Source organism: Pavona decussata, unplaced genomic scaffold (assembly GCF_977016875.1).
Source record: "Pavona decussata unplaced genomic scaffold, jaPavDecu1.1 SCAFFOLD_30, whole genome shotgun sequence".
NCBI lineage: Eukaryota > Metazoa > Cnidaria > Anthozoa > Scleractinia > Agariciidae > Pavona > Pavona decussata.
Window position 1 is genome coordinate 106,268 of NW_028145453.1, and position 23,108 is coordinate 129,375.

Consider the following 23,108-nt stretch of genomic DNA (forward strand, 5'->3'; position numbering starts at 1 on the left):
TCAGATTAGATACACGCAGGTAAATTGAAGACTGGGCCTAAATTCCTTTGTTGAAAAATTAAGCGAGGTTGGTCTAGCTTTGCAAGCATCTTACACGACATTAAATAATTCTAGAATTATTATTTTTTCCCTTCAAGCCTGTCTGGTGCAAGTTAAAGTAAATTATTATAAGAATAAACTGTTTCCATTTCTGGTCGAATGTTTCCCAGAATTGCTGCACCGATTCACAAGACTAAATTTGCATACGTCACACATTCTAAGATAAGAAGATTTGTCACTTTACAGGTCTGATTGGCGGTGTGCTTCACCACCCACAAAGGGTGCTGGGTAAAAATGTGAAATCCGGCTCCTTTGCCTCTGGTCACGACCGAGTAAACATTTCCCGAACGTAAGACTTACAGTCGCACTGAAACTGGGCATTCAAATTCTGCAGTTCCTTTTCTAAAAACTGTCACTGAAGACACCAATTTGGCAAATTTTAGCGGTCTAGTAGCAGCCGTAGATGATTCTTGTGGGATCTGACCCAAGGCGATTTCGTTAAGTTACTCTCGGTTCGTACACAATCGAAGGCAAGAATTTTTTTCTGTTTATTTTTATGCTAGCATTATGTGCCGTCGCGTTTGCTTTATAAGACGGTTTTTTTGGACCGCAAGCGTCCGAGCGGTCGCCCTCTTCTCCTAAGATCTCAGTAGCGATGGATCTAGGGAGCGGTGAGGCTGCGAGCCGCGAGTTCATTTTTGTAATTTGCATAATTTAACCGTCACTATGAGCGCGTGATCTGAGGAAAAAGTACGACTGCTCGCAGTCTATTTGTTCGTATTTGCTCATTTTTAGTTTTTCCTTAGGGTGAAAGAGATCTACATTTCCTTCGTGGATTTGTTAGAGAGAAATAACATTCGAGCATTCGCCCGTTGGCTTTTCAGGTCGGTTTCCCGGGAGTTGAGCCATTTGGTTTACACGATATCTTCATAGATTCGTGATTAGTTCAACGGCTTCCAACGGAAAAAACCATAAGGGGTAGACCCGGGTAGACCCCTAAAATTCTAAAGTAGAAAGGATTAGCTTTCTTAATGAGCAAAAAGACTACGTTAAAGGAATTTCACAACGAGACAGTTTTTACGCAACCGCTTTTAGGCAACTTCTTTTTAGAAAATAACCGGAGGCTGATTGTAATGTATTTGTTGCGGCCGATCTATGCAATCGGTGGGAGAATCATACGAGCGCCCCTCCTAAGTGTGCAAGATTTGACACAAGGCAAAACAAATGGCAGGGTATGGCAAATCTGCAGGAAGAGAGTTGTTTAAATTTTGGTGTCGGGTAAAAACTGAGAATATTTTTGTTACTGGAGGATTAGAAGTTAAAGACGACAATTGTAACCTTGCAAAGTATACAGCATATAGGCAGAGGAGTGACATCTTATTCCAATGTAACGATGCCACGTCGGATGGGAAGCATGGTGTTAGCTAATATAAACACGTTTGGTGTGGCTTTAATGCCTGTAATAACCTAGATTTATTTTTAACATTAGAATTATCCAAGGTAGTTCGTTACATAATTCAGTAGACTTCAATACAACCTCGAATAAAACGCAAAGAAAGATCAAAACGGATTTTAAGTTTTATTAATGTGTAAGATTATGTATTAATCTCGTACCCCGATCTCAGTCGTCGGTTCGGGAATGTCGAAATGTGAGATCTGGTAAAGTTCGATACAACGCCATTTCTGGTTGGTTACCAGAATTAAGAATGCCTCATTCTAATCTGCTCTGTGATTGGCTCTTTCCTTCTGTGTTTGTTTTTCGCTCAGTTCGGGCAAGAAACAAAAACACGGAAAAGTTTTCGCACCGATTAAGATTGTCATGCGACGTTTTAATACATACATGCCCTTTGTGTGGGGAGAGAACAGTGAGAAATTGTTTTTTCGGAAGACAACAGCGACTTTAGCCGAAAAGAGTTTGCAGTAACGTTCAAACGGCCTTGCCAAATTACACAAGTTTCCAACACGATGGATATAAGCTTGCTTACTTTTGGGGATAAAATGGAGGTAGGTCATATATTTTTTTTGGTATTTCTTGACAAAAAATGATTTTTTTTAAAATGATTATTTATTTAGTAAACGCAAATTAATTTCCCCAAAATACTTTACCTTGAGTTCCTGAACACGCGCGCCGCGTTTGCTAGCATATTTTCAGTTTTTGTCTTCTGCTAAAAGACTATTTTCCTTCTATAAATTGAACTGGACTTTGAGTAAGAGACTTCATAATATAATATTAGTCCTTTCAGACCAGTGTGCTTATTCCTTCAAGATCCATACAACATCTCTCATAGGACTTTGGAGAAATTGATAGTGTCCACACAATATTATTATTCATCTGCTGGTGAGATCAATATCCCTCCCACCCCTCAGCTAAGAGAAATGAAAAATGTCCGACTTATGACCGCCAAAATAATAGTAATGAAACCCGTACTACAACAGAGAACACCTTGTCTGAACCGATTAGGGCTCTTTATGTAAGTGTAGTTAGTTTAATTTTATCCCCTCTCTCCCACCTTCTGAGTTAAAAAAAATTTGGATCCAAAATATAAAACTAGCCTTCCTCTAAAATAAAAATGGGGACATTGGTTTACATGTCTGCAGCACCTAATGTTTTGCAGGTCTATGCTTGTGATAGGCTTTAGAAAAGAAGTAGTTTTAAAAGGAGGACATGCCTCTTTGGATTTGACATCACGTACTTATAGTTTTTAGAATCTTTTTGCCATTGTTCTTTTCTTCAAGATAGGGGAATTTCTCCATTATTTTATCATTAGTATGGAGTCCTTGGAGTACTAAACACACTTCATTTACTACTTCCATTGTTAATCCTTAGCACATTCTCTGATACAAATAGTTATCACTGGCCTCAGTTTCTCCTTTATTTCTTGTTAACTCTGCCTTAATTTCTTCCACCTGATTTCTAGGGAGAAGCAAGTTCCTAAAGTTCCTATCAGTGATGTGAATATCTTCAAGGGCTAAAACAGCTGGACACAGCTCAACACATAATTAAGAGCAATGACAGTCATTTCGGACAACAGATATCACAACAGCTGCATTTCTCACACAAAAGCCAAAACCAAAGTGGTTATAAGCAAAAATTTTCCCCTGCACAGATTTCTGGGGTATTTACACTAATCTGTCATGATGGGTTGCATTTCTTCAATATTTGCACCAATATGATTGTTGTTAAAGTAAAGTTTTCATGTAGCAGGCTTTCCATCTCTTCCACTTTCTTGGAAAAAACTTTCCATGGTTTGCGGAAGACCAAAATGAATATATTATTATCCTTCCAACACAATGAGAATCAAACCCCATTCCCAAAGATTGTGGCAAATAATATTCATTGTCAGTCTGTAGAGAATGAGACTGAGCCAAAAGTGCATTTTGAGGAATTTGGGGAGTAAGGTAGAACTGGTGATCCCCAAGCTTTCCACCCAAAAAGGCACCCCCAAATCCACACAGTACTAATGATGAGTAAATAATAGGCTGACAGGCTTAATTTTTGACATTGGTGGTGATAAGTTCATCTGCTATGGGCGAAAATATGTAATCAAACTGGTCAACATTACTTTGTGTTAAGATAGGAGGGCCTTTGTAGTACTCCATAAATCTTTCATATTCAAACTTTGTATGATTGTAGTTTGGTTGTTTTTCTGTTGCTGTTGTTGTCATGACAACAATCTTCGCTGTAGGGAATACTGAGGAAAGTCTTCCTCGTTTGCTGTACTCTGAAGTTGTGCCCCCTGAACAAAGATGCAATTAATTAAGAAAAAACTGTAGTCATTCACTGGGATGTTGTTATTCTTTCCATTAGAATAAGACAATATAATTACCAGAAAATGGATAATGAGAAAGCTGAATAAAAAGGGATTCTCAAGTAACTAAGCCCTTTTTGACGCATGGGGTGGTGGAAGGACGAAGCATAAAAGAAGGTGCGATAATCACCAACAATATGGCTCTGTATTTATTAGCTTTTAACCTTTAAGCCTCAGTGTCAACATACAGTTTCTCCTTACTGGTCTCTACATGTCCAATTTTTCATAGTAGCATTATAGGGAGGTTGTTGAAATATCAAGAAATTTCACCACTGGTGATCTCATGACCTCTCCTTGATTGTGTATTGATAAATATTAGGAGAAATTTTGATACTGATCACTACTGGGGCTTAAAGGTTCAAGGTTCACTGTTCTGATATTTTTTGTGTACTTGTGTGAAAAGTCCTTGAACATAATTTTGTGTTGCTGGTCTTAATATTAAGAAAAGTTAGGACCTGACATGGGTGCTCAAGGAATTGGCATCAACAAGGAATTTTCATCCAAGACAGACACTGTTTTCAAAGTTTCTTTTCCCCACCACTTCTCTGCAGTGGGTTTGTGTCTGACAGTTTGATTAAATGTTGTTTCCTGGCTATGGAAGGCCATGGTTAAGGAATACTTAGGAATTCATGGTTACTGAAGATCAGCTTACTGTGAAAGCTGTTGTTTTGCTGCAGAAATGGGTGACAGTTCATTAGAACACACAGACATGCACAGGAAAACAAATAGTGGAAATATTTTTTTTTATTTGTTTGCTATTTATCTGCCATTTGCTACTTTTATGAGCCCAAAAGACCTTCACACCTTCCTATTATTATTGTTATTATTTTTTTTTTGCTGAAATCAAGGATCCCATCAGAGGTGAGTGTCCAAGCACCAAGATAGCTGCTTTGGACATAAAGAACCTTGTATTATTCTTAGTGTATCATCCTCTATGCATGTACAAATAATGCAATGCTCAGTACAACAATGATTATTTAAGCAGCTCATTGTGCCTTGCAAATCAAATGCAGATAATGACCTTTGTTCTTCATATCAAGAGTCAAATATTATTGGACTTGTGTATTATGTGGTTCTAATTTTCGAGTCTGTGGACTCCTATGTGTAAAATTATAACCTTTATTAACTTGTCATCAAAGAAGCAGTCGAGGGGGCATGTCCCCTAAACTTAACATAAATTTCAGGTGAAAACTTTTCAAGTGTTATGTGATAAAGGTGAATCAAGAACCACTGAAATGGAAAGCTCATCACTACCAAATAAAACTCTAATGGGAAACTCATAGGGACTTGCTCTGTTTGCTCACATGTTGCAAGTAACCAAACATTCTTCAGATCCCAAATCCAGATGTGGTACCTCCATTTCCCAAAAGAAATTCAAACTTCCATTTTTGAGAAAAAAAACCCCCTTTAAAACAGCAAGGGTGTACTCGGTATTTTAATGTTGGACATAATTGGGCGCCTACCATTTACACGGACAGGTCTTTCTGGTTTGCTGGTATATAACCAAGACAGTAGCATGGTGTTAGGGCTAGGATGGTTCATGGTTCATTTATTTCACACTATTTACACAACATTAACATAGAAAGAAAAGTATTACAACAAATGATTACAAGATAAAAATAAATACAGTACAAATTATAAAATGTGTGTGGTGGTCAAAGTAGCAAAGGCTTTCTAGCTGACCACCACCTACTTTTAAGTAAACAAAGAAATGACACTGAGCTTTATTGAGATATTAGAAAATGTAGGAAATGTTTGTAGAGCCTAGGAAGTACAAGAGAGAATTACATTTGTGCAAACTAAGGTATGTTCGAGATATACTGAACCGAGCAAGAAATCTAAACAGGACAAGCTTAATAAAAGAAGAACAAAACAATAAATAAATAAAAACAAAAAAAAGCAAAAAAACAACATACAAACAAACAAACAACAACAACAACAAACAAAAAGAAAGGAAAAGGACAACACATCATCAGCAGCAACAGCAGCTACAACAAAGATCAAAATATAAGCAGACATTATTATTATTATTATTATTATTATTATTATTATTATTATTATTATTTTTAACTCTATTATTATTATTAGATAGTTACATACTATTATATTTGATCATTAAACAGAACATATATTATTTGATTGACAAGAGATCAGGTGGGCCTTATAAAGTTTCTTAAACCTGTTAAAAGGTTTTGTTTTTTTCAATGCCATGGGGACAGTTTCCCATATGACATTGAAGCAGAGTACTTAAAAGTAAATTTGCCTATGTTAGTTCTAACTTGTGGTCGGTGGAAATTAAGCTTGGCAGAATTTCTGGTGTTATAGGAGTGGACAGTTGTTGTAGGTAGGAGGAGGCCCTGTTTAGCTGGTTCATATAAAATTATATTATTACAGTGACCTTGAGTTGTGTCCTTTGGCCTGTAAAAGAAACCTGCCGCATTTACACAATCCATTTGGTTTGGAAATTTAAACCATTAACTTATGGAAGAAGGAGAATTTGTGTGACAAAATCAGCTGAAAGACTACAAAGAGAAGAAATAATTTTTACGTATCACTGGTAGACCACAATTTCTGAAACTTTGCAAATGAAAATATGACATGAACCATTTGACTTTCCAATGCGAAATTTAACACCAAGATGCCAATCAGTAACTCTATTGTGCCTCATCTACAACAACGACCACAAAATTTTTCTGATAAAGCTTCGACAACAAAAACTCTCTGCACTGTCTGTTGCTACCTTTACCTTGGGGTGCACAAAAATTATGTGACATTTCCCTGCCTGTAAATTATAGTATCTTCAATACAGTTACCATCTAAGGCGAAAACTGGTACAGCTTACTCCGGTTGACTTAAGTCTTTTTAATTGATCGTCGATAAGCACGTTGATCTTGAGTGGAGAAAGCACAATTACGATGGATTTGTTCTTGGAACAGTTTTCATTACAAAGATGGTCTAGATGGTCACAAAGGGTAGGAACTAATCTTAGTAAAAAAGTGATTTACCGCGCTTGTTGATTGCAATCTCTCCTGTTGCCTTTTTCGTTTTGCTTTAAGTTTCAAGTTTTGTTGTCCTCTCGACCGAAGAACGTTCCGAAGAGCACCCTCGAAAGCGAAAACCTCACCAGGAATGATCACAGTTACGAGCAGCACGGTGGACAAAGGATGATGGGCAGGCCCGTATTCCGGGCCTCAAATCGAACTTTACCAGATCTCCCCTCCGCCTGACCGTGGGAGATCTGGGTACGAGATTAATTATGTATATAATTGTTTTTAATTTTAATGCATGTTTTTAAACTTTAGTTAGATATACGAATACGCCGTCTTTCAAAGATCTCCCTTTTCAGTACGAAAGAAGGGAAGGAACTTTGTAGATCTCTCTTAGCAGAGGCTGATTTTCTATCAAGTGCCATTTACTCATCTGAATGGTTTTTAGGTAAAGTACAGAAGGGCGATATTCTGCAACAAACGGCAAAATGTTTTTGCGCGTTTTTTGTTTGTTTTGTAGGGCCGACATTCTTTCGCTGATATTGGCCGTCCGAGAGAGTTTTATCTTCAAGGTTATCGGGGTAACCTCTGTAGCGTGATCTCTGTTTGAATAGAGTAATGTTTTCTTCAAATGTTGTTTTTGAAGATTTTGTTCTGAGAAGTCTTCAAGGAACTGTTATTTACAACCGTGTGCAAAGTATGTACGTGACTCTCATACGTTGAGACAACAAGCTTGCAGAGCATTTTAAAAAGAGTGAGACTTCCTTGTCCAAATGTATTCATTCACCGCGCAAGATCTCTTTCGTATTTTTAAAATACTTTATTATAAAAAAAGCGTATTTTTGTCGTATTTTAGAAGAGTCACGCAGCTGAAATACGGTCAGTGGAATAATTTTGCCCAACCAAGGGTGCCTGACAAATTATACTGTTCGGGTGTTAAAACGTTGTCTTGCTTCAATTTCAAAGCGTAAACAAATGTTACGAAAATAAGCTGGATTTTGTGTTTCAAATTTAAAAAAAAAACCACATGGATCAAAATAAAGGTTGGGTTTTTGCGTCATTTCTTATATTTTTTTTGTAATTGTTTGTTCTTAAGACTTATTACAGATCACGACAACGTGGTACTACAATTCCCGACAGCTCGGATTATTACAAATTACGACAACAGGTTATTACAATTCACAAACAGGTACGTTATTACAATTCACGACAACTGTTATTACAATTCACGACAGGTATTACAATTCACGACAAGTGTTATCACAATTCATGACAGGTATTACAATTCACGACAGAACACACGACCCCCTAAGCAATTCTGTTGTTTTTAACTACTATCCAGTTTAAATGTTGCAATTTCAACGTTCTCATCCGTTGTTGTTGGGTTAAAATAAATCGACTGTGTAAAAGATCCGTTGAGAAAACTACGATGGAAATGCGAAGACAGGATATTTTTTACTAAGCAAGAGCTGATGTGCAAAAATTATTGGCGTTTTCGACAGGCTCAGAAATTTCACGATCGTCAGGTTTAAATATAGGACTACACTTGGCCTTTTTCGTTTTCCAATTTAAAATTCATGAAGGACGTCTTCAAGTGTCGCGGGTATTGGATTTTACGTTTTTCAGTTTCGTCTCGTAACACAACTGTTTTGCTATCCGCAATGAGTGATTAAACTTGTTTTTGTAACGTTTATACATTAATTGGCGATCTATTGATGGGTTTCGAACATACTGCTCGTAAAGCTTATTTGCCCTTTTAATACATTTGATGAGTGCTTTAGATAACCAAGGCTTATTTATGCTGTTGAACTTTAAATACTACTAGATCCGATGGGAGTCCACTTGTCCTCCATCTTCTCTTGGCCTTCCTCCTGCCCCTTCGAGCCTGAATTATATCATCATTAAACCATGGGGGCCTGGGTCATATCGGGTGCATTTAACTGATTGAAATATAACATATTACTCGTTTTGTTTTCTTCATTCATTTACCGTGACAAGCAAGAAGAATTGCGGAAGTAGTTTTCGTTTAAGGTTACTACAAACCTTCGCGGGGCCACTTTTTGTCGAATTTCTATTTTTTCGATCAAATTAAAGTTAATTACTTAAACTTGTATTTTCGTAAAAAAAGTTAAAAAGTTTTCAAGGTGACATACTCTCCGTAAGGCGTGGACTCCCCATCGACCTTTTCGCGGCAGACGGCTTCATCCAGGAGATCCTATTTCAACTTATTAACATTTTTTGTTTACACTCGAGTTTGAGTCATGTTGAGTGCTGTGGTTTTGGAAATAGGCAAGTCAATTTCTTATCACTTTGCAGCACAGAAGGTGCTGCACATACGAAGGCTCTTAAGAAAGCTGCGAACGAGCTCCTCGAAAGAGAACTCAAAAACGCGATAGAAGTGAAAAGATACAGGCGTACTTCTTCTGTTCACTGATTCAACTTGAATAGTAGGAAACTCCTATCCTTTTAATACTATAAATGTAGTTTAATTGATTTTGAAAGCCTTATATATTCTACTTTCAATCTTGTATAATAGAATGTCGATTTGAACTTCATTTTTATTTGAAAAATTCAAGCGAGTTTTTTACTATCTTCGACCCCGGAAATTGTGCGTCAGTCATAAACGTGTAATTCGTATCTTTGAACTATTGAACGGAAGAAAACCATGCTTTAAGACCTTATTTGATAAACTGTTTAAAAACGTATTACCGAAAGTAGCTACACTTTTGAGTTATTCTTACATCTTCAGTGCGCGTACAGCCTTTCTGTTGATGCGCGCTACGTGATACTTCATATGAAAACTGTTCAAAAATCTTTAACTCGAGTTTAAATCGTCGTAAAATTCTCGTTCTTGCAACAAACTAAAGCTATTGAAATGTACTATGAAATGCAATGAGATATTATCATGTGCGTTTGTTTTTAATTGAAGAAAAAAATTCGAATAAAGTTTCTTTCCCAGCTTTGTTTACAAGTTCACGATTTACGCATCGCACTTGTACTGTTTACTGATTTCACCTTGAAAATGTGCAACTCTTATGTTGTTAGTGATGCAAATTTACTTTCATTGAATTTGAAAACCTTATATATTGTATTTTCAATATTCATCTATAAAAGACTGTTCATAAGAACTTCATTTTCACTTGATAAATGGAAGCGAGTTTTTATCATGTGGAACGCGTATGAAATTATGCGTCACTCATTAACGTGTAACCCGGAAAAATGGTTTGAAAAATCGTATCTCTCGACATATTCAACAAATAAGAAAATAAACGGCCATGCCTTTAAACCTCATTTATTACACCGTCGAACCTGATTTAGTGTAAGAGATTGTGGTTGGGGGATTCTAGTATTCTTGCACATCTTGCTTTAAACACTGTGCAGCGACATTTCATCAGAGATCACGTTTGATACCCGATGAATTCGACGGAATGGCGCTCTTTCATTTTACTGTTTACCGGCTTCCTTCGCCTTAGCAGAGGAATAACCAAAGTAGCTTATAATTTTATCGAGTTTTGTATTTAATAAGCTTTTTATTGATATATAGACTGTGGTGGTTTCCTAAAAAACAGCCCGCGTACGAATTTTTTTCGGGAAGGCATCCGCGAAGGTTTGGAGAAACCTTAATAGATAACTGCTGGCACCTACCAAAACAAGCCTCTCTTTCGCAGCAGCCGTTACCTTATTTTCCTTGGCAAAAATTCATCGTTTGAAGGCGACATATGATCACATACTTCACTGACCTCAGCCAAATAACGAAATCACAATCTGCAGCGGATGTTGAAGGAAGACGCCACGTTTAATCAGGTTTTCCTTGCGCACGGTTGTCTGTCTCTATAAAGAGCTCGAGTCAGATTTGCGATATATAGTTTGTATTCGGATATTGCACCAAGTCGTATTAATACAAACCTGAACAGACTGCCCGATGAATACTCTGTTTAGTTCCTGGTTTCTGGGGATTTTATTCATCGCCAATCAAGTGAAGGGTAAGTTTTCTTAACGAATGTTATTGTACTATCCTGATTGGAGTATCGCTTGTGATTGTCAAATTGCGAAGTGGATTTCTTGTCAAAAGGATCATCGATCTTCTCGGCTTTCAATTCAATAATTACCGTTTTAATGTCCTGCATATTATTTTTGTGACTCCTCAAACATGTTTCCAGCTAAAAATGTCTGGAGACGGAACTTGATCTGCTCAGTTTAATACAAAGGATGTGATTGTTGAGTTTGGTCATTTTGGCAAAAACTTGTTTTCACAAATCGCATTCATTTTAATTCTGAATTGTGATAAAAAGTCGAAAACGGTATTTGTCCCACTTTAGCTGAAATCTTAAGCTACAAATCTGATTACGCGGTAAAACTGAACATACAGTGGCAATAACCGGAAATTGACGACGAGTCTGAAACAGGAAAATCTTTGTTTTTTCCTGCGAAGTTGAACAGCGCTGAAGAATAATGATCAAAACAGGAAGTCACAGGCTGCGTTTGGCGTGGTAACGATTGCTCCTGTTCTACGTTTTTTCTGATTTGCTTCCACATTTAATCATTATTTTGTTGTTGTTGTCATAGTCTCATATTAGTTAGTAAACGAGTGAATGGGACAACAAGAAACTAAAAAAAATCCTAGGTCTGCTTGTAAGAACAACTATAAAAGCAATACATGTCTAATTTATGAAGGTACAGCTTGTGTATCTCTTCAATCTCACTCTTTTCACCCACGCACGGAAACGACTTATGTTTTGTCTTTGTTGTCTTAAGATGACTACCGTTATACCAAGGGCAAGCGAATGAAACTAGTATGGAATGTGTTCCGTCTTCACTACTTCCTTGTTAGTGCTGAGTCACAGAAAAATCCGAAAGATCACATGACCCTTTTAATTTCCTGGGGCTCTACTGGACGCCTCTTGACAGACCATGTAACGTTGTTTTGGGTTTATGTGTCCATAATGTAAGATGATGATGATAATGATGATGATGATTGTTACATTATTATATAATGCCACTTAAAAAAGGTCATTAGCCCCTTACAGTCAGTTAAAACTGTGTGGTCTTAGGTGCTTCTGTCCGCACAAGCTGGGGACAAACAATTAAAAGACCCAGACTAGACTTGTGACCCTACCCTAGAGAGTAGAACTTTGTACTATCACGTGATTCCCGTCCCTTGTATTTTCCCGCTCCTGCGCAGTTCCTTGTCGTATCCTTCGCAGTTCGGGCGCCGTTGTTATAAGCGTTGTCGAAGCGGCAAATAAAGAGAATTAACAAATCGACGGCAGTTTTCTATGGTCTATACTCTTATAGACCATAAAATACGAATCAACAAGTTTTTCGAAATTGATTTAACTATAAAAGTTAACGCTAAACTGAGAGAACGACGTTAAGCACATATTTTACTTCTCATCTTGAACTTGAAAATGACCGTCGGACGGTCGAAACGTCGTTCTCTTTTACGTTAAGTTTTATAGTTAGACCATAAAATGACGTCAAAAAATGTTCAAAACTCAAGTGGAACCACGAGCCGCAGGCGAGTGGTTCCACTGCCAAGTTTTGGACATTTATTTGAACAGTTATTGTAAAACAGTGGATGGAAAGCTGTGTTTCTTTACTTTCCCCGGCATTAGGACACTGGCATAATTATATTTGTAGCTGGATAATTACATAACTGCCTAGGAGGTAATTATATACGTTACCAAATACCGTATTAATTCGTTTAACCGCCCTGGGCGCTTATTCGAGGGTGGGCGCTTATTATTTTTACAACATGTTCAGCAAGGGAAAACATTTTTAGAGAGTAACAAAACAAAAGATAACTAATTTATTTCGCTTCAGCAATGCAAATAAAGTGCAAAAGCTAACAAGAACAAGATGCACCTAATGGCATTTTCGCAGGGTGCATAACTGTGGGCTCATTTATTCCCATTGTATGCTTAACAGATTTTTTAAACTATCCAACAACTGTTTAAAATACCAGGCATAAAATATATAACACATCACACAATGGAGGAACTTAGTGTCCGCTAAATTTGTAGGATGACATCTCATTCTGTTCTTATAGGTGTTCAAATTTTCCGTCTCAGCAATTTCCTTTGGCAGATTATTCCATTTATCGATTATGCGTTTAAAAAAGGAATGTTTAAAACTATTCAAAGTTGCAGATGCCAATAAACGTAAGTTTAAAACGGTTATTTGCTCTTAAGAGCGGCTGACTGAGAATATCGAGAACTCGCGGTCAAAACTGAAATTTCGGATTTCCTCATATTTTGTCAGAAGAATCCCTTTAGAGAACTATTTACGAAAATGACATTAAAACTTTCCAAAGATTTTTCGTTTTCGAGAATTCCGGCATAATGTGAAATGCCGTGATCGCGGCGCAGCCGGCGTTAAATTTTAACGAGATTTGGTGCATTTTCAAATCGCTCGGGAAGGAAGACGGTTTAGCGTATTAAAACGAGCTTTTGAAATTAAGTTAGGCATCCTTCTGAGAATACGGTCTTACGAAAATATTGCTGGAGGATTCTTATTTACATGCAGTTTTCAAAGTCCGAAGATTCCTATTTTGAGCATTTTTGTTGACACTTGAAATTGTGGAAATTTTGCGGACAAAATTCTTTTCCTGGTACATCGAAATTTACAATGAAAGTTACAGTAGAGCAAAGCTCTATTCTTGTACTGCAACATATCAAAAATTCAGCTTGGGTAATTTAAAAGCCAGTCTTTGACGGAATAAAACACATAGGGAATTTTTGACATATTTTTTCAAAAAATTCCTGTGGTCACGCAAGGACAAGATGACATGTTAATTTCAATAAATTATTGTTTGTATGTTATTTTTACCGGAGAATTATATAATTCTTGTTCCAAAACTAAATCCAATGATCTAATAAGTTTTGAATTGTTTTATATACCTTAATAAGTCTAACTAGGGAGTGAGATGTAACCCCAAATTTGAAAAGGTCAAAGTGTCATGTCACCTTTCTGCTCGTCCAGATCTCAACCAATTTTTTTTCATTGTCACATGGTGCATCTAGAAGTACTTCTAGAACCAAGTATTTATGATATATCTTACTAAATAAGAACTTGTTTCAATAATAAAGCTAATAGCAGGCGTTAAAATCACTTTTGGGTTTGTGAAGCTGTGCAAAGCAGGCATGTTTTCTAGATCACAGCCTATCAACAACATGCTGTCTATGTTGAACTCCTCGCATGTGAACACTTGAAAATGAGGAAATATTTCGAGGCAAAATCTTACCCTGGTACAACGAAACTTACAACAACAGGTATGCTTGAGGTACGATCTGTTATTTTACTGTAACATGTAAGAAATCTAGTTTGGGTATAACATTTATAGTCAAGTGTTAACAAAATGGTCAGTCAGTGGTCAGTCACGCAAGTACTAGTTAACACATTTGAAATACATTTTATAGTTTGTATAATATATTTTCCCGAGAGAATGACAAAGTTATCGCTACAATAAAAAATGTAACACTCCAAAGAGTTTTTCGTTGCTGAATATTCCTATACAAAAAATTATTCACAGTTAGAGTGAGTGATAACTAATGCTACAGCAAAATTCGTAAAGGCCGATTGCCGTGGCATATAACGCAACGTCAGAATGATCGACAAATTTCATTATTGTACTTCACGCAACTAGTACGTTTTTCACTAAACAGAAGGGTGACAATCTCCTCAGTTCTTAAATGAATCTGTACGAAACAGCGACATTTTCCACCTCACAGTCGATAGCTAGGGTTAATGACATGTTTACGTTTTTATAGCTGCAGTGTAGTATCCGAGTTGTATTTGCCTGCCGCTTCGATACCGCTGATATGAGATAAAATTCCATTTTGCACGGCGCTTTGGCATATTTTCGAGTAGAAGGTAGATCACTTACACGTGGTATTGCTCACTGAAGACGAAACTTCCATCAAACAAACGTTGCGGTATTTTCATCTTTTTCGCACTGAGGAGTTCAACTAACCCGTGTAGTCTGTTTGTCTGTCTGCCTGTCAATAAACGACCTTTATCGCAGCTAATTAAACAGCATTTTCTGAGTCTTTTTGAGTATTTTCTTCCATAGTAAAGAAAATAACATTGATTTAAAGCTGGTTACAACGCATTCAACTTGTTAATAGATCTATAAGTTTGCTGAAAATAATCCCTAGATCCCAGGCGCTTGCTTTTTCCAACCGGCCCTCAAACAATCAAGAATATGACATTTAAAAAAGAGGACAATGAATGAAGTTAATGCGGCGAGAAGAGGAAGAGGGGGAAACTATTGTTTAATCTAAGAGGAGGGTACCATGTGGTATAGGGAGACAATACTCTGGTCTTAGAAGGAAAGGTGACTGATAAAACGTAAAAAAAAGAGAGAAAATAATATTCAAAAACCGCTATGGTCTCAGCAATCATTCTATCGCTGTGGCTACTTTAATTTGAACGAATTTTGAATCTCCTTCAGTACACACATACCCTTGCACGAAAAAGGTATTCAACAATAATCCGAAGTATTTCCGCACTACAGATGTCATTTAATAGTAACTGCAGGTTTCTCATGCTCACAAAAAAAGCAAAGGAATATGCCGTACCTCTAAGGCCTTTATTCGATTCACCAATGATGATGATGATGATGATGATGATGATGATGATGATGATGACGATAATGGTGATGGTGATGATGATGATGATGATGATGGTGATAATGATGATGATGATTTTAGGGCTTATTCAGGCATATATGAGTTTCGCGAGCGCGAGGACGAGCAACGCTTCAGTGCGGAATGCTAGTCACACAGATTTCTCCCTCTCGGCCCCTTCCGACTAAACTAGACGTCTTAACTAGATGTGTACGGTCTTCGTTGGCGGTAGCCTCCCACGCAGTCGTTTTGAGGAGACTTAATACGAGTCCCCTAAAAACGACTGCGTGGGAGGCTACCGCCAACGAAGATCGTAGACATCTCGACGGCGCGGGCAGATGGTCTGATTGTTATTCGACTCATCCTTTCAGAATATCAAATTCCATCAATGTAAAGACTGTTGTTCTTGGGTCATCGTAGGTTGATCAGAAATATCACCGCTGTTTGTATTCCATCAATGTAAAGTCAGTAAACTTAACTTCATATGTTCAATCAACAACATCAGATGATCGATAACTTTACTAACATGCGCGCGCGAGGATTCATTACATTTCACTGTCAGTTTTGTCGTCAGCAAACGTTGGGACCTGGATGACTGGAGATATCTTTTTGGCATTCACCCAAAGAAACGCAGGTTGCTGTAATAGTACGAACTTTGACCGCAACCGGACTCGTCGTCTATCCAGGACGAAAATGAGCACGGAGCCATAAATGCAACCGAAAATATATAGAAACTGCAAAATATGACATCGCGGAAGAAGAAATACAGTTTCTAGTATCGAGCAAACCACTCCAAACCAAGAACGCACATTGCTATTTATAACCATTTTGCGTCATTGTTTATAAATAGCAAGTTTAAAATAGCTATGTACACAGTGATGGCCATAATATGCAAACAACCTTGGTTATTTTCTGGTGCTCTTCTATCCGGATCGGACTGAGAAGGGTGGACTATTGCTCGCATTAATGGGGATGGTTCATTAAATGCCTATTTTGCAGGCATTGGAACGGTAAGTGCTCATTCAAATATATTATAGCCGCAGTGTAGCCGTTAAAGATAATATTATGGCCAGCTTTGCACTAAAGTGAAAGCATGATTTTCTCTACCGGCTCTGATATCTCAGTGCTGTTTATGTTATATAGTCTAGGGCCTGCAAATTGAAAACACAGATACCTTGTTCTTCAGCTTTTAGAATAAATAAGTGCCTGTCACGACATTTTATTGACAGTGAGGATGAGATGCAGCTTTGACAAACCTAGGATTTATAAAAACTGCGACTTTTGCGCAACTTTTCTGAACCAAAGGTGTTTTTCACGCAAGTCGATTAGCCTGAATTTAATGAAACATTATCGCCTGTTGGGGGTTTCAGATGCATTTTGATATGAAATATTTACTGATTTCGTTTCGTATCCTTCGCATTGTTGACGCTGGCGTACCGAGGAAAGCGTGACATAACACCTGAACGTTTCATTTTTTTGTTTGCGATCGGTGATCACCTACTAGGAAAGAAATTATTTTTTATAGGGATAAACCCATCAACACATGAGATTTTGTTTCCGAATAACAACTTAGTTTTATTCCAACAGAACTGAAACATAAACAATAAATTTATTTTAAACTTATTTTAAAACTTGTCCTTGCGTGACCACTGCCATTTTTGAAAAAAAAAATTAAAATTCCCTATGTGTTTACTTCCGTCAACGCTTGGATTTTAAATTACCCAAGCTGGATTTTTTATATATTGCACTACATGTATAGAGCTTTCCTAAAGTATAATACTTGCTTCAAATTTCGATGTACCAGGACACGATATTTGTCCGCAAAGTTTCCACAATTTCAAGTGTCAACAAAAATGCTGAAAATAGGAATCTTCGGACTTTGAAAACCGCATGTAAATAAGAATCCTCCAGCAATATTTTCATAAGACCGTATTCTCAGAAGGATGCCTAACTTAATTTCAAAAGCTCGTTTTAATACGCTAAGCCGTCTTCCTTCCCGAGCGATTTGAAAATGCACCAAATCTCGTCAAAATTTAACGCCGGCTGCGCCGCGATCACGGCATTTCACATTATGCCGGAATTCTCGAAAACGAAAAATCTTTGGAAAGTTTTAATGTCATTTTCATAAATAGTTCTCTAAAGGGATTCTTCTGACAAAATATGAGGAAATCCGAAATTTCAGTTTTGACCGCGAGTTCTCGATATTCTCAGGCAGCCGCTCTTAAGGACCGAAAATCATGTGTAAACGTAGGCAAAGCTAAGGGATCTAGTCCATTAAGTCTGCTTTTTGTATTATAACACTCTATAAGCGACGAAAATAATCTTTTATGTCCAAGTGTTGGCCATTTAAGGAACTTCAGACGTAAATCATAAATCATTCCTTTTTACACTAATTGTGATTACTCAAGAAGCGTAGATCTAATGACAAAATAAATTAATAATAATAATAATAATAATAATAATAATAATAATAATAACAATAATAATAATAATAATAATAATAATAATAAAAACATATTTATGTAGGATTGGACCATTTCAGTTATAAAAAAACTGCTATCAACATGGGACCTGCGTTAAAAAAATTTACAATCAAAATTCATTCCTATTTACAATTGTGTTTGTTTAAAGAAACGCAAATCTAGTTACAAAAAAATACAACAACCAAACAACAAACAAACAAACAATTAAACTACTGAATATTATTATACACTTTAACTGGAATTGGTCAGCTAACATGACTAAAACAATTTATCATTTTCATAGGAGACAACGATATGAAGATTAGATGAAACATCTAAGGAACAATGTTTTGTATTCGCCGCTGAAACGTGAATTATTTTTCCAAAAATCTGAAACACGTTTTCCGAATAGAGCGGTTTGACAGAGATCAGACAGGGTCAAACAAGATGTACATTTCGGGTGCATTTAGCTGATTGAAATATAACATTTCACTCGTTTTGTTTCATTCATTCACTGTGAAAAGCAAGAAGAATTGCGGAAGCAATCTTCGTTTAATAGATAACTGCTAGCACTTACCAAAAGAAGCCTCTCTTTCGCAGCAGCCGTTACCTTATTTTCCTTGGCAAAAATTCATCGATTGAAGGCGACATATGATCACATACTTCACTGACCTCAGCCAAATAACGAAATGACATTCTGCAGCGGTTGTTGAAGGAAGGGAGACGACACGTTTAATCAGGTTTTCCTTGCGCACGGTTGTCTGTCTCTATAAAGAGCTCGAGTCAGATTTGCGATATATAGTTTGTATTCGGATATTGCACCAAGTCGTATCAACACAAACCTGAACAGACTGCCCGATGAATACTCTGTTTAGTACCTGGTTTCTGGGGATTTTATTCATCGCCAATCAAGTGAAGGGTAAGTTTTCTTAACGAATGTTATTGTACTATCCTGATTGGAGTATCGCTTGTGATTGTCAAATTGCGAAGTGGATTTCTTTTAAGAGGATCATCGATCTTCCCGGCTTTCAATTCAATAATTACCGTTTTAATGTCCTGCATATTATTTTTGTGACTCCTCAAACGTGTTCCCAGCTAAAAATGTCTGGGGACGGAACTCGATCTGCTCAGCTGAACAAAAAGGATGCGATTGTTGTGTTGGGTCATTTTGGCAAAATTTTGTTTTCACAAATCGCATTCATTTTAATTCAGTTGTGATAAAAGGACGAAAACGGTATTTCTCCCAATTTAGCTGAAATCTTAAGAGGGAATGTCTACTAACACCGAGCGAGGGGTGGCACATGATAAAAAATGAAAGTCCTTCACAAATTGACTAAGGATACCCTATGGAAGCTCTAGTGACGTGGTGGTTTTGATTTCTCGGAATTCTTTTTTAAACCCAGAAAAATTGAATAAAATCTCTTCGGGCTCAAGTGTCTATAAAAGCACCCAAAATAGACGTGTCCCATACCTTCTCTCAACTTCGCTCTGTTTAATTCGCATAGATAAAAAACCTCATTTTAAGCTTGGAAATGTGCAGTTGAAGTGTTTACGAATCGTTTGAGGCCAATAATAGATGGCTGCTTTAGTTTTGAAGGTCATGGGGAAGGTACCGAAAGTTATTAAAATTGGCTCAGTCGAAATTCTCAATTTGGCGCACTTTTTCAGGAGAGAGTTTCCCTACCCGGTAAAACACCGAATCACTTGAAATTAAGAATTCTTGATTGACTAAATGCCGTTCTAAAACCAGGTTTAAAAATCAGTTTCGGGCTTTCTATCAGCGCTGAGAACTAACGCTCTCAAAATCCCGATAATTGCAACATTATCTGTCAACAACTGTAAGCGATAAACATGTTTCTGTCAAAATCACCGAAGACTTTTGTGATTTTTCTCTTGTTTCCCTCAATATTACGATAGACCAAACAACAGAAAGCTCATATTTAGCTCACCTTGAATAAGATGTCATCTAAGTATCAGTTTCTTCGCTTAATGTACCATACAAAGCCATCATAGCTCGAAGGGTTGATAATTGATCTCCTTCAGTGACTAATGACTTCTGCTATCGCATTCACGTCACTTGGCAAATGCCACTGAATTGAAGGGGCAAGAATCCTTTGACGGTAACAAAACCCTGTCAGCTCATAGAAAATATTAACAGAAATATATAATTTTAAAGTTCTCCACAGTCATCTCAGAAACCGCCGGACTTTATAATCTTCCGTCTTCGACTGTTTTGACTGTACTTGTTTCGGTCACGCAACGGCTTCCTTCGGAGTGATTCGTTTTTCTTACATACAGTGTATGGCCAAAATCGAAAAAAAAAAAATAGATAAATAAATAAAAATCCAAACCTCAGGGCGTCTGAAACTAGTTCCTTTAAAGTTATTTGAACATGCAAACGTGACTGTTCACGCATTAACGCGGCTTTTGAATTTCTCCGTGAACAGTGATGTTCGATTCAGGTTGTATATTTCACGACGGTCATGGCGTGAGCTTGAATGGTTTATTCAGCAAAGATAATTACTTGAATGATGTTTTCACGAGAGGAAATTGAACAGATACCGGTATAAGGTGATATAAGAAAATTGTGAGTTAACGAGAACTTTTTTAGTTTCTCAAACAGAATGACGTTCGTTCTTTTCGCATGTGTCGGTTTGCCAAAATAACAGCTATAAACAAGATAAAAGATATACAGACAGATAAGGAGTTCCGTGATCACTGATGATAACAGTACATAATGTACCTGAAAAAGGGTTGGGTGCATCAATTCTTCGTTAACAAGATCTTTAAAAAAGTTCAGTTTTCTGTTTAATCGTTAATTTTCTCTGATCTGTAGCACTTATTATTATTTATTATATTAGTTTTTAATGTGTTTATGTTAGTTACAACAAGAGAGGATGAAGCTCTCTTGGTTACAATGATCTGTTGTGTTCTTATAAACACCGCCGTTGCTCTGATTGAAACTGATCGTCACGCACCTGATGGACACACAATGATGACGCTGGAACGATTACCAAATATACAAAATTTCCATATTATAAAACACTCGTAGTTTTTTGTATTTACGCTGCGTTTAAAGAATTTTCTGATAATTTCAATCATTCTTACGGCCATTTCGGTTGTGACCGGGTGAAATCAGCCTGTGAGATTTGCGGATGCTTCAATTATCTGACAAGGTGGTCAAACAGAAAAAAGTATTTTAGTAAACCGTTCAAATCTTTCGTTGGTGCAACTCTGGTGCAAAACCGTTAAGACAACAACCGTTAAGACCTCGTGAAATTTCACAGGACAAATACGCTTCGGGACAACACTAGCAGTGTTCGAATAAGTGATGTTTACTCCGAAGTTGAGCTTATCCTAGCGCGCGCGTGATTCTTTCTTCCGCTACATTTCTGTGTAGACCATTATAGACTTGCCACAAGTCGTCTTCTTAATATACACCGAAAGAGTGACCAACAAGGCGACGGAGTCGTGAGCCGAGCGCCTGACTGGACTCCCACGAAAACGGACTTTGAGAAAGTCTAACCTATCCCATCTCAGTGGGAAATTGGCCGGTGCAGAGGTGGTAACCAATGACGAGATCCGCATGGGCTCTCTTAACATACTGCAATACTGACATGGTGAGAAAAGCTGACCGTGGGATAGGCAAGTCGGAGTCCATAGCTTTATTGCGACAAACAGGTGTACTGATTCCATTGGGCTCTTGAATGGTAAGTACACCTTAATTTTGTCCTATACGCTGGCCTCCTCTGTGACTGATTCGCGAACAATTGGCCAATTTAGTTTGGAAACAGTGCAATCCAAACGTAGCCGGGACCCACGCAGTCGTCATTTTAGGGGACATCGCTGGTGTTTTGAACTTTGAACTAATCACTACATAAATCAATAAGTGAGCTTAGCAATCTTTTGCATAGGTATATGCCGTGACCGCGGGCCTATTGCGGAAGCTACCGAGGCGACACCAAAAACAGTACCAGAAAACTGTAAGCATTGGATCGAGCCCGAGGGGATTGGTGGGGGGGGGGGGGGGGGGCGGGGGGGTTCTACTCATAGTACACAGTATATGTGAAACGATAATAGGAATTAAAATTTAGGCGTGAAAGGCTCGGCCGCCAAAAAAATATAGGAGCCCCTTTGGCTCGTCCTTTTGCACAGTTCAGATTCAGAACATAAAATAACTTTATTATATCACATCAGGAGCTACATTTAGGTCTATAGACGCACTAAATTCGTACTTGGCATCTACAGACGTCAGCCCTATTAGGTCTCAGCTAAAACGCTCATCGGAAAATGAGAGCGGACGAACTTTGATGGTGGACAAGGTGTGGCTCCTGTCAGGTACATTCCAAGAAATAACACCACATGACAAGGCGCCCTGTCTCGCGCAATACGTTCACCAGACACGCTGCGTCGCCAGCTCTCTAGTGATAAACATTCTGATGTCGCAGCACACCGTTGATGTGCTAAACGAACTTAAAGAGGGGTTTGCATTGACTGTGAAGCAAGCAAAGGCAAACATCTTTACATCGTCATGGAAGGCCCATTGACCGGCGCTCTATCAACCAAGATGCTGCAAGGGTCGACGTCCTAGAGCGACCTGAAGAGTAATCAATTTTGGTTGTCCGAAAACCAAAGTGCGCGATTCAGTATATATGGTATATTCCTTCGCATGTCAGCATAGCTCAAATCCTATCTAGAACTCCTTTTTTTTCTTTTTTGTCTTCCGGAGACGGAGAGGGGGAGGGAATCCCCCTCCATAACTTCACTAGTATAAAAGGCATGGCAATGTCGGCTATGACACTCCGAGGAGAGATCGTACGTTCAAGCATGTCTCCTCTGGGGTCCGCAACGGATAATGACGTCATATGACAGCTAGACGTGATGGAAGCGGTTGTCATGTGGCCGACACCAGCACTCCCTATAGCGCGAGACGAGAAGTCCTTTGACAGAGCTTCAGTCGACTATGCAGAGAAGCTTGCGGGACAAACCACGCTGTTACCGGTGGTCAGCATAGTCAGTAACAGAGCAACAGACAAGATATGGTATGGATACTCAAGTCAAGTGCGTTACGAAGGACTCGGTTCTAGTTCACAAGTCCTATTTGACAGCAAACCGGAAGTAAAGTAGACCCTGTATGCGACACTTGCAGTAACTACATCGTGAAACAAACCATTATTTAATTTA

The 23,108-nt window shown here is 37.9% G+C and overlaps 2 protein-coding genes across 3 annotated transcripts in view; both read left to right on the forward strand.

The window, feature by feature from the left end:
• The window catches only part of LOC146484748 (uncharacterized), a 198,647-nt gene that overhangs the window by 90,896 nt on the left and 84,643 nt on the right, over window positions 1-23,108 (forward strand). The window lies entirely within an intron of this gene.
• The window catches only part of LOC146484750 (uncharacterized), a 30,771-nt gene continuing 26,109 nt past the window's right edge, over window positions 18,447-23,108 (forward strand). The window contains exon 1 of the mRNA XM_085104408.1: window positions 18,447-18,843. Coding sequence (XP_084960534.1) covers window positions 18,783-18,843 — 61 coding nt within the window. The 5' untranslated portion in view covers window positions 18,447-18,782. The remainder of the gene's footprint in view (window positions 18,844-23,108) is intronic.